The sequence below is a fragment of the Cryptomeria japonica genome, chromosome 3 (assembly GCF_030272615.1).
Source record: "Cryptomeria japonica chromosome 3, Sugi_1.0, whole genome shotgun sequence".
In the NCBI taxonomy this organism is placed as follows: domain Eukaryota; kingdom Viridiplantae; phylum Streptophyta; class Pinopsida; order Cupressales; family Cupressaceae; genus Cryptomeria; species Cryptomeria japonica.
The window spans coordinates 678859603-678872911 of record NC_081407.1 but is presented as its reverse complement, the minus strand read 5'-3'; the positions used below and the strand labels follow the sequence as shown (position 1 = coordinate 678872911).

Genomic DNA, 13309 nt, shown 5'->3' with positions numbered 1-13309 from the left:
GGAATATCTAATAAAATGGAAGGATTTACCAATTGAGGATGCCACTTGGGAAGGGGAGGAAATCTTGCAGCATCCCAATTTGCAATTGCTGGAGGACCGGCAATTCCGGTAAGGGAGGATTGTAATGTCCCTTCTTGAATGATGGGCCTTCAAAATGAATTATCCTAGCCTTTTAATTCCCGGGGTTAGGAGAATTAAAGAATTAAAAGGGAACAAATGATTAATTAAAGATGGAGCCCAAAAAGCTTAAGTCTTAGGCAAATATATTTTAATTGTTCATTATGACTTAAGTTGGGGCTACATTAAGTTACAATGTTATTACTAGGTGAATTCACTTGGTGGGAAGTTAATGAATATTTGTTGGAAATATTATTTCAAATGCCTAAGTCGCCTATGGTATGAATTCTAGAGGCATCGATGGCTTTTTGGAGGAAGATATAAAGAGCTATCGAGAGGTATTGGGGATTCATTCTACTATTGTTTCTTTCTTTGATTTATGAGTCTCTTTGCAAGTTCGAATCTGATACAGGATGATACCCCTGTAAATGCTGTCTGGACGTAGCCCCAGCCAGCAATCAGCAATTACAGTTTCATTAAAATCAGTGACAAATAAAAGAAAAATCTTGGGCGGCGCATTCAGGGTAAAATGCAGAATATTATATAAAAATCACAGGGTTTCAGGCCTTTAATGAGCATTGATAACTTCCCGAATGGAATCGCTGCTAGCTTAGCCTGCCAACTCCACACACAATGCAGCCAGTGCCTGAATATGAGTGCTGACAGTCACACTTTCCAGTGATCTGATATATAGTGATTGGCGGGGGTTTGCTGTCAATAATGGAGGGACAATTTGGTATGAACAAAGCACAAGTTTATCATTGAAGGCTTATTTGTAATAAAATACTTAGTGCTTATAGCTGGGCGATTGATGTTTAGTTATAAAATTAGAAACCAATACTAAAGGATTATCTGCAATAAAAGTCTTATACCTATAGTTATAAAATTAATGAAAAGAACTGCTCAATTCGTTTGCATTTAGTTTTGTGTGTTTAATTTGGTAAAAAATATTAGCAAGAATATTTCACTATAATTTTCTTGTTGTGATTGAGTGTACTTTGGAGGTTTGGTGTTTACATTAAAGTCCCAAGATTTTCTTCTCGCCCTTAAAGTTATGGTTTTGCATTATTTGTGGTTTTTTCTTGTGTGTTATAAATTTATTTATTGAGTTACTTGTTTTCTATTTTGGCACATCACCTCCTTTACTTTTATGCATTTCTTTAAAAAGCCTTACCTCCTCTTTTCTTTGCAAGTGTTAGTTAAGCTAGTGTTGGAGTAGATTAAATTGGGGCCGACCTTCTCCAAAGTTTGTTTGGGTGGTGAAGCTAACCCAATCTTTTTATTATTGGATTAAAGTTATTCTTGGACCAAAACAATAATGCAAATATGTAGTATAAGCGATTCCAAGCGGATAATGAATATAGGAAATATAGAATCCGTGTCTTGACTTGGGTCCCATTTTTATATCCTTTTGTGAGCAAGGAAAAGGTTAGAAATAGGTCAAATTGATCTAGGAGGATTCACTAGTAGTGGTACATACAGTAATGCCAAGACCATTCTCATGGTTGCGGTACATGCAATAACATGACAATGGTTTGTAACTATGTTGTACACCTAAGCACCTCACAAATGGTTGTAGTAACTTAAGATCATTGAATGGTCTCCAACAAATGTTGCACATGCTCTAGAAATAGTGTAGAGCACTTTGCATAGAGTCGAAGACTTCTATTGTTATCATACCTCGATTAGACTTTTTGCAGTTTCTACCATGGCTTCAATAGGAAGCACAACTCCAAGCCAATTTGCAAAGTCCAATTCTTATTGCATCTTACAATTGTGTCAAATCATTTTGTAGGCTTCAATCATTGTAGTCAACATGATAACCTCATGAGGCTTGTAGTATGCCAGGGCATCCACTAGCACATTACGCAACTATAGACAAATGGTTTAGATCCTCAATCATTGGGAGATGAGAAGTCATACAAGGATATGGTTCCACTTCCATAGGAAACGGTTCAACTTCCTAGCGACTCTTCGATTCATAGCATGAAATATATTGTCTATATATACACCTATAACACTGCTTAGAATTAATTCATAAGTAGATAGATGAAGTATCATAATATCATTGATTTGTGATGAAGTATCATACTATCAATTTCAAAGATTCAAATGCTTGATTGTTATAAAATACAAGACGACCTTCAGCTTTGCACAAGAAAGTGAGACATCAAATTAGAGGTCATTGATTTGCTTGAGTCAAAGCCACAAACATATCCTTCAATGTTGAGTGAGGAGCTGCAATGGAGTGCAAGGATTAGAACCTCTCGCCAAGTTTTCATTAGACTAGGGAGGAGGAATATGTAAAATTTGTAATATGCAACTGATGAATTACGATGATGATTTTCAAAGTTAAACACCATAAATTCATAGTTGTCAGCTAACTATTGTATCATGCGGTTTTGTACTCATTTTGTATTCAAATAAATTTTTATAATAGAAAATATATTTGTACTCATTGGATATATTGTCATTAAATTTTGCAAAAAAATTTGCAATTTTTTAAGTGTTCAAGTTTTTTGCCAAGCTTTTCCCAAGTCTTTGCCAAGTCACAGTTTTGGGTTTGCCAAGTATTTACTGAGTTTGAGTTTGCCAACTATGTAGCAAACAAAGGTTTTGTGAGAAGGAGGAGAACAAGTAGATTGGGAATAAGAAGAAGAGTCAAAGGTTCCTGCATCATCAAATCTACCAGAACTTATAGATGTGCACTCAGAAGTTTATGGGGATGTGCCAAAAGGATTGCCTCCCAAAATAAATCATGATCATGCCATTCAACTGACACTAGGCTACCATACACCATGTTAAGTTTTTATGATCAGATTAGATAGATAATAATTCAAACACAATTGCACAGTGTATACCCTGGGAAAACCTTCCTCTTGAAGGTGAAAAACCCAGCAACAAAATATGTCTCTATTATTTCAAATATGACAAGTATCTTTACAAAGAATTGCTTCACACTTTGAAGCTGTATAATGATATGGATTCACCCTAGACTGCTGGATGCAGTCCGATCTGCTGATGAAGATCTATCTTGATCAATCTGACTTCTATATCAATAATTGCCTTGAAGAAGAAAGCACATTGGTAAAGAATGATGTCAATCCGCTGGAGAAGAATACGCACTGCTGAAGGATGTCAATATGCTAATACGATCTGCTGAATGTTCAATGCATTTGAAAGGAGGATGACGAACTATATATATACCCACACAAGTGGGCATCCAATCAACACGATTATCCCAATAGTGGGCTTCTTATAAACCATCACGTCTCTTAATTATAAATTGGTTATAATATAATTAATACATCTTCCAAGGTGGTGGAACATATATTAGTTATGTTTAGTTAACAAACCGATTCAATATAAATATGAAAGTCGGCAATGTATAAAAGTCGAACAAGTTAAATGTGTAAGGCCGATAGGCCAATTACACATTTGCATTTGCTATGTCGGCCCTAATCATTGATCAAGGGTGGGCAGTCTTGACCAATCTAAGTAGTTAAGAGTTAGTAAGTGTACATAGGACCAATATTAGGTTGTATATCTTCTGTAAAGTAGCACACATTGAGGACATCATCTTATTCCCATAAGGTTGAAGACAAGTAAGAGATTGATATATTATCCATCCATCAAGGCATAAAGATTGGCAAGCATCCAAGTTCTCATGGTGAAACAACACTCTCATACTTATGAAATCATGACCATCGATCAACTTAACCAATGATAGATGCATAACTTCGAGAAGCTTTTCCAAACCCATCAGCAAGACAACAATGATGCACATCATTGGAAGGTATACATATATTTGTTCATGAAGTAACCAGGAGGATCTATATATTGGGCCGATTCAGATAATGAAAATGGTAACAGAATCATGTAATACATCTACACCAATCAGAGTAAGCTAGTTGGCACAATAATCAGATCTGAAATACATCAGAATACCATATATAATCATGATTGGGGGAGGGAATCAGGTCACAGAATACCATTCCATGGACGTTCATTGGAGAAGTCACAGATTTGATACACGACATAAATTAATCAACAATGTTAACACAAGGATTAGTTAATCAATAATCGATTGTTAGCATTGGGATCAGAAGATTGCCATAAGAGTTTTATCGACCATAAGGAAACCATACTACCTTGACAGCGAATCACAAATGAAGAAAACAACATTTTTGATTAGATAACAAAAGTATGATCAGCAATTGATTAGTCAGTTGATTAATGACATCAATTAGTAAGAGGCACAATTTGTATAAGTTATGAGGGGATATGATGAATACACCAAGTGTAAAGGCATGAAGGCATCGATTAATATAGAAATGGTGCGATTAGTAATAATAATGAAGGGTGACAGATATGAATGGATATGAGACATGTCTCATCCAATGCAGCTCCTCATTCAAGAATGACAGAATAGAAAAGCATTCATTCCCATTGATCATCCAAAGATATTATTAGACATTTTATTTATTTTATATCATTCCTTATTGGATCTGCTCTGTAAGAGCAAGTACCATTGGCATTATCAGTTGCAAGTAATATCATGTGGATCAGAGACGGCACCAAGGGATTGCGAGTATTAAAGATTGCATATCAGAAATAGCATCCGATATCGAGTTGCAAGAATTCAAATATTGATCTGAAACAGCAACATATCGCTTCTAGCGATATCAATATATTATTATATTTGCATAATCAAATTGATATATCAGATATAGCAAACCATTGCTGAAAGCAATATAAATCAATTGCATAAATATATCATTTATGTCAGACATAGCATCATCTCTATATCACTATAAGTGATTAAGTAATCTCATTAATAGCATATTGCATATTTGTATATCAGATGTTGCTACCAATTCTATATCATCTTGCATACAGTTAATATCTTTATATTAGAAATTGCAGTTTTTTAACTTGTGTAACTTCCATTACTTGGTTTAATTGCAATCATTTGATAGAGTGAGAAGGAGAAGTTAGGTAAATGTCCCAACATTCTAAGTTACTCTATTAACGGGACATTATAACCGTCGAACACCTTTTAGTTGAGGGTACACAAAGTTTCGATCAATAGAACACATGCATCACTGATAAGAGGCACTTTCTAGTCACAAGGAGAAAAAGGCCAAGGCACATGATAGAATGAAATAAACTGGTTAGCATAGAATTGCAACACAGAGAGAATTACAAGAGCTTGATGATAGGGGCATGATCATTTTGGAACTTGAGGGAATCAATCAAAAACACACTAAGAGGTTGCATACAAGGATGATTATAGAGTATTTGATCAGGTTGATGAATTTCACTAGTGAAGATGTGACATGGGAAGATGAAGCATTCCTTCAAAAGCATCGATAGTTCGTCAACGTTGGGGACAATGTTGGTTTTGAGGGGAGGGGCATGGTATGCCCTTAATTTGATGTAAGCATGGGGATATGTATAGTCAACTTATGGTTAGTATACCTCTTAAGTTATATGGTCATTTACATATTCTTATGTTGGTAACTAGGTTGGCCTTGGGAGCATCCATGGCACAAGTATGATATGTATAAGAGGTAGAGGTTAGGTTATTATCTTCATGTTGATATATTGTGTTCTTATTGAAGACTATTTATTGGAGGTAGCCCCTTTGAAGTGGCTTACTTTTGGAGCCTCCCACCGCAACCCCTTGGAATGTTTTATTATTATCAAGTATTTGTAGCACATTCCCTATTATAGTCTTCTCTAGTGCAAGTTATTTCATTACATGTAGGCCAATTTACAATTGCTTCAACTTTAGATGGGTCTATTCTTAATTCTTCTCCTACAACATGCCCTAATATATCAGTTATTCTTTGCCAAATAAATGTTTCTTTAAATTGCATAATAGTTGTTCTTTTTGTTGGTGTTGGAAATAAGCCACTCGGACCGACGATGGACTGGTCCAAGAGGGGTCAGTAGCTCAGTGGTATAGCACTCCAGCAGTGTATGGAAGGTCCTAGGTTCAAGTCCTAGCTGGTCCATGTCTCAACATGGTATCAGAGCACTCCAACAGCGTATGGAAGGTCCTAGGTTTGAGTCCTAGCTGGTCCATGTCTCAACATTGTATTAGAGCCAGGTTCAGGTTAGGAGCCCCAAGCACACGAGAGGTGTGGCTTAAGGGGGGGTGTTGGTGTTGGAAATAAGCCACACTCGGACCGACGATGGATTGGTCCAAGAGGGTCCAGTAGCTCAGTGGTAGAGCACTCCAACAACATTGGAAGGTCCTAGGTTCGAGTCCTAGCTGGTCCATGTCTCAACACTTTTAACCTTTGCAAGACTTGCCTAATGTGGATTAAGTGTTCTTCCCATGTGGCATTGGATATTAAATTGTCATCTAGATAGACCATCACAAATGTCATTATTTAATCTTATGAAGTAATAGGTGTGTTACTCAAGCCAAAAGGAAGCACTAATCATTCATAAAGTCCTTTTTTTTGTTTTGAAAGCCGTCTTTGAAGTATCATTTCTTTCATTTGCATCTGATGGCAACTTGACGTATGATCCACTTGAGTAAAATACTCAGCACGTTAGTTGATCTAATAAATCATATATCCTTGGGAGAGGATATCTATTCTTAATTGTAATTTTATTAAAAGCCCAATAATCTATATGCATATTCTTCAAGAACCATCTTCTGCGATACCACCACTATGGGTGACTTGCAAGGTGAAGTGCTAGGGCGAAGTATTCCTTGTTCCAATAACTTCCTTTTACCTCGTTACTACTGCCAATACAATTTGAACCAGTTTGAAAGAATAGAATTTGATAGTAGTGGAATCTTATGCTCCTTGGTGGCAACCCTTTTGGTTCTGCAAACACTTTTTGAAAAGATGACAAGACTTCATCTAAGCCTTTCAATTTTGACTTAGTCATTAAGAAATGCCAATCCCATCTTCATTCTTTAAACAAAAGTAAGCAAAATAGTCCTACTTAGTGTCCTTTGACTATGTAATTGACTTGATCCTTGACCCATTTTTTTCTTTGTATAGAAAGGCCATTATGTTGTAGATTCGTTACTTTCCCCTTTAACAATCAATTTAAGTAGTGTGATAATCTCCACAGAAATGTGCACAACACATAGAGATTTAAAATTTAACCTCTTTGCATGTGGAGTACGTTTTGTTGATGTTAGAACATAATGTTCTTAGGGGTCATACCCTTATAACATTTATATATTGTTCTAATACAAGGTTATAAAACCTTACGTTATAAAGCATATACTATTTAATAATTAATCTAATAACTGTTAGATTGTTAATTATTTCCTAATGGTTGCTTTAAATAGGTGTGGCTAATGCCCCTTAAGGTATTTACCACCCTTTCTTCTATATTTAAGGAGGTTCTCTTTCATTTGAGAGAGTGTGAATTTGGAGATTTATAGGGAATTATATCACTATGCACATGAGGCATTGTTTGCCATGTGGAAGTATGTTGAGGAGTGTCTCTAGGTTCATTCTATTTTCAAAAGATTTTTTTTTATTAATTTTTTTAATAAAATGATGCTTTATGGGATCTTTTATCCGAGTGAGTTTTCTCCTGTATATCTTGTGTAATGTGTAAAATCTATGTTTGTATGATTGTTATTTTAGTAATTTTATATTTTGTTTAGAATAATTAGTATCGTAATATCCCAGTTTTTAATAGTTGAGCCTTGTTTAGATTCTTGCTGACTATAGAAGTGATTTATTTAGATTACAGTTTTCATTTATGTGCTGTTTTTGTAGTGCATTGAATCCATATGATACTTTTTTGGGATTCAACTGAGTAATTTTGAGTCAAGAGATGGGTTTTTCTGGATAAGTACTCATGAAATATGGGTTGGTAAAGATTGACTTAAAACTACTCAGATGAATCCCAATAAAACATCATATAGAATTTTTAGTTGTTACTTGTTGACATGCTTTTCCTATTTGACATTTATGAATCATGGTCATGAGAGATGGGTTATCTTAAACCACTACTCATGCAATATGGGTTTGAAAAAGATTGACACAAGATTATGCAGCTGAATACCAATAAAAAATCATGTAAATTATAGCTGTCACTTGTTATGATGCTTTCCCTATTTGACAGTTATGAGATAAAAATAAATGATGCCAATTAGAAGGTTATTCTTTTTTATGTAATTTGCATTATTTCTGAAGCGTATAAACTGCTGAAGACAGATATGGAGCTTGGCTTTGGGAATTCTTCTTAGAACTGTCAAATTCCCAGCAGCAGTTAATGCTGTTGTTCTAGATCCTGGTGAATATGCATTATATGCTGGATGTACAGATGGCAAAATATATATTGCTACTCTGAATGCTGGAACAACAACTGACAGTATTCATGGAGATGGTATTGTCGGTACACTTGTTGACCACAGGTAATTTTCAGTAACAAGTCCCACATGTTTTGATCTGCTGTTATTTGATCTGAAGGATTCTAAGTCACACGTATTTGTTGTGCTTTTAGCCATCTTCTGTTATTAATGTTTTTCTTTGTCTGAAATATGTATCTACATTGCATGGAACTGATGATGTAAGGATTTTACATATGGTCATTTAATTTTTGTTTTTCTTTGTCTGTATTTAGCATAGCAGTACATTGAACAAAAGATTCAGATCACATTTTGGGGTGGTTGATGGTTTTTGTATAGCATTTTCTTTTTGACACTGATACGTTTCAGCTTAACAATGTTTGCTGTGCAGTCATTATAGTATTTGAACATTCTCACTGTTAATACCATAACGGCTAGTAAGGTTTGTTGCAAAAATGGTGGTTAAATTAGTAATTTATATAATTTGTGAGGATTGTATTTTTTATTTGTTTTAGTTATTAATTGATAAGGGAAACTGTTTTTTACTTTAAAAAAAGTGAGGCACAATTTTAGAAAACAATGCTAGTAATCTTATGTTCTTGCAATGTATGGAATTCACCCTGTGAAAATAGTTTGTCTTAAAATGTAGTAATGAGTTGGAATCGAGGCTTCTTAGAGCCCAAAATCTATGTTAGAGACTATAAAATGTCACAGCACTACTACAGGGCTATAGAAAAGGAATAGCAGAAGCAAACTTTGGTGAAGAACTATAAATTAATATTTTAGTTATCATTCTGCAAACTGTTTTACGAGGAAATTGAGGTTGTTTGCTAAGGTTTAGCCTTAAAGATCTAGTGGCCGTATCTGGCAAGTGGCACCAAATAACCACTGACCAATTCAACTTCTACTAGTCACCTGCAAACTATAACATGACTTAGGGTTTCAGTAGTGCAAGCCTCTGGTTCTTGTGTTTTTGAAAGCTTGTAATTATCTGCCTGGACTTTCAACCTTGATATTATACATGTTGTTTTATGATCTCCTTGCTTTAATCCTTAAGATGAATGGATTGGAGATATTGGAGATTAGGTAGTAATACTGGGGACATGGCTGTGAAAATGCAATTTTGTACCCACTAAATCTGTTGTGGATCAGATCCAAACTGCTGTTAAGTTTCAAGTATGATTATCTAGTTTCTGCTAACAAAAATTCTTGGACATATGCAACTTGGCAAAATTTAATAGCTATGATAGGTAGGATGTAATTACGTATTTTTTATATGAACGAAGGATTGTTCTCTTTTCTCTAGTTAGCGAAGTCCTCATGTATATTGTGATTATCATCAATGAAATAGTTGTGGCCTCATCCTGCCTTAATTGGGGTGAAAGGTCATGAACTATCTAAAATTGGCCCTGACTTCTTCAAGGCAATGATGTCAAATCTGATAAAGTTAGTTAGTACTTGAAATATTGAATGGAAATAACAATGCAAACCGGATAAAGTAATAGATATATATCTTCACTCATATAAACTTCTTTTAGAAGTAGACCATAGATGATTAGAAGGATTAGATTGCTTTCTTTGACCAGGAAAAGTCTATATAAAGCACCTAATGGTTGTCAACCAAATCACAACCATCAACAGCTAACAATTAACAACATAAAGTCGACAAGTGAATAATACATAGTAGGGTACAAAACATAACAAAGGCATGCTAGACTAACCACAAATAGCGGGGGATAGTGTAAGCAATGGTGCAAGTGAAATTTGAATAGGGAAGGACATTGTTCCTTAAAATACAAGCAAGCTTTGTCATAGTGATGCCTGTATGATCCGTTTCATCTTTTAGAAGCTTGTGCTTAAAAGGTGTAGTTAGAGGAGGTTCCAAATTATTTTCTGGCACATTGATTGACATGAAGGAATGGAATTGGATACTAGAGCTTAACTCCAATAAATCCTGCTTTTATTATAATTAAAGTTAGATGTTGGGGTTGGGGATATAATATATAATGGCCACCTCTTTTATGTTGTTTATATTTAGATCATTCACTTGTCGTTGCAGATTTTGATGGGCCTTTGTTCAAGCAAGTCTAACATTTGGGAGTCATTTTCAACAATTGGGTTGGGGCTGATGTTTCAGCTTTAATAGGTTGTCATTCTACCATTTTATTTACCTTTTAACTGCCTCTTAACCGGGACACCAAGGTATATATATATATATATATATATATATTTCTTATGTAATATAATGTTATATTACAGTTAAATGTGTTATCAGTATTTTGTTCCTTTTTGTGCATCTTGATTACTATGTGATGTTCAGAAAATATTCAGTTATTCATTTTCTGCACAGGAAAATATTGTATTTGTGATGTCTTGTATGTTCAAAGATGAATCATGCTGGACTCTGAGTTCATCTGTATTCTAGAAGAAAACAATTCAGGAATCTCTCTCTCTCTCTCTCTCTCTCTCTCTGTGATTTCATCTGCCTTGCATCACTTGTTGATTTTAGTCAATACAGACTTGTTAATGGGGAAACTATTTTTATCAAGTCATGTTTGTTGTGATTGAGTAATCTTACATGCAATCATGCTTATGATGGTTTCATAGCATCTGAGAAATTCCTTGTTCTTGGAGAGGGATAGTATTTTATAAATGAAAACAATTAACAACAGTATTAGTTATTCAGTGTGGCCTAAGATGATGGTATTCTCTGGATATTTGGAAGTTTTTGCATTCACTATATGTTATATTTTTGATGTCAGGTTAGGTGTCAACATTGTTTTAGTATGCATGTTCTAACTTTAATGTGTTTTGATCATCTTAAATTGGATCACTTATCTATTTTCTTTTGCCATGGAATAGCCGAGCAGTAACAGCATTAGCATTTAGCATGGATGGGGTTTTGTTAGTTTCTGGGTCTGAGGATTGTACAGTACGTGTTTGGGATACAGTAAGCTGCCAGGTTCTTCGGATCTTCAAGCACACCAAAGGTGACTGATTAAATTATTGTCTAGACTGTGAAATATGATCCAAACAATTGGTATGCGGATGGATTTAATGTGCATTTGTTAATTAAATATCTTCTGCTGGATGGCTTGTGTTTATTTGCATTTCTTGTACATTCTTAATGGCTAGATGTTTTTCTGTATACCCGAATTGCAGGGAATATTTGCTTTTTTAATAATTCGGGCAGAATAGGAAACATTGTTTTCAAAGAACCCTGCTACTAATTGGCATCTGTATGCTCATACTATACAACTGAACTGCTTCCATAAGCATCTATTAGGATATCATCACAAGAATAGGCAATATTGAGCTGGGGGTTAGTGTTAGAAAACTATTATTAGTGCTCAGTTTGGATTGGTTACGAGTTGGTTTAAGTTTTAACAAATTGCTAAATCAGGAATTCAGGTAAAACCATACAAAAGAATTCCAGTCCTTTATATATATGTAATGGTTCAAATGATATAGAACAGTAATGTAACAAGCATCTTCTATTAATGTTTAGCTCTGAATCGAAACATGGTGTCAGAGCAGCAATGTTGAATCATGGATGGAGCGAGCAAGCTCTATTATTTTGCTACTTCTTTGGATCAGATGATTCCACAGTGAGCTCTAGCTGGTGAAGCAGTATGGACGTAGATTCTCATAGAGCATATACTACATATAGCTCCACACGGCATAAGGAAATTATTTTTTTTCTATTGCTCCATCACCTGTTGTAGAGCATACCTATTAGCACCCTTGTTTGCGATTGGCACACAACTTTCTTGAGATTTACAAAGCCCTTTATCTAATTGAAGCGGTTTGCTGTCATCCCGGATTTGAAGGTTGCAAAGTGTGGTACGGTATTGGCAGGCCTGTTTTGTTGGGGCATATTTATGTTTCAGTTCTGCAGAGTGCTATACGTAGAAGCTTGATGCTGCAGACTTTTCAAATAGGAAGGGGCTCATGCCAGATACATCTGCATCAGATCTGTTTCTAAGACTCACATAGAGAAGTGCCTAAGTTGGAGGCTATCTGAGTTGATCCTTGCACATTGAACTTGAACATTGTTTTGTCATCAGAAGTGAGGATTCCATCAAATCCTGATACCGCCTAGCTTCGTAATGAAGACGACCCATAAGGGTGATATGGTATTGTGTTGCTTTGGATATTTGTGTTTTGGTTTGTATGGTTTGGAAAATAATTGCAAAAAATTTCATTGGTTGTTCACTTTGTGTAGCAGTCATGACCATTGAGTCGTTAGTCATTTAACTTTGTAATTTGGTCTTATTCAGCTAAGTGTTTTTAAAAGTCTATGTCTATAGTTGAGAAGTTAAATTTTTATTAAAATTTATCTTCCATCTAGTTTCTTATTATTAATATTTTATAGTTTTTTTGTCTCATAATCCGAAAGTCAAGGTGCATTATTGGTGGAGCTTGACACTTTTGATTTTCTTTTGTTAAGGAGTAGTCATGGACAAATTAAGTTTCATCAAGAAATTTGAAGGTAGAGATTTTCATACATGGTAGATACAGATGCAATTACATTTGATAGAAAAAGACCTTTGGGATGTTGTCAATTCAAATTAAGTCTCACCAATTGATGCAAATGACCTTGCCAAGTGGAATATCAAAAATCGAAAAGCTTTGGAGATTGTTGGCCTTGGCTTGTCAAAAGCGTACTTACATCATGTGGATTTCACAAAGTCTACAAAAGAGATTGTGGAGTCATTAAACAAACTTTTTGGATTTGAAGCAGAAAGTGCTAAGACGACATTGAAGCAGGGATTGTCTGGATTGAAGATGGGTACAAGTACAAAAATGGCAGATCATATAGGTAAGTTTCACTCCGTATTAAATCAGTTAGCA

General features: G+C 35.0%; 1 protein-coding gene and 1 non-coding gene across 2 annotated transcripts in view; both read left to right on the top strand.

The window, feature by feature from the left end:
* The window catches only part of LOC131055185 (protein ROOT INITIATION DEFECTIVE 3), a gene marked incomplete at its 5' end in the record, with an annotated part of 101559 nt that overhangs the window by 53717 nt on the left and 34533 nt on the right, over nucleotides 1-13309 (top strand). The window contains 2 exons of the mRNA XM_057989781.2: nucleotides 8322-8521; nucleotides 11318-11445. Coding sequence (XP_057845764.2) covers nucleotides 8322-8521; nucleotides 11318-11445 — 328 coding nt within the window. The remainder of the gene's footprint in view (nucleotides 1-8321; nucleotides 8522-11317; nucleotides 11446-13309) is intronic.
* Nucleotides 6335-6405, top strand: TRNAV-AAC (transfer RNA valine (anticodon AAC)). The gene has a single exon. It is a non-coding gene; the product is annotated as a tRNA-Val (tRNA).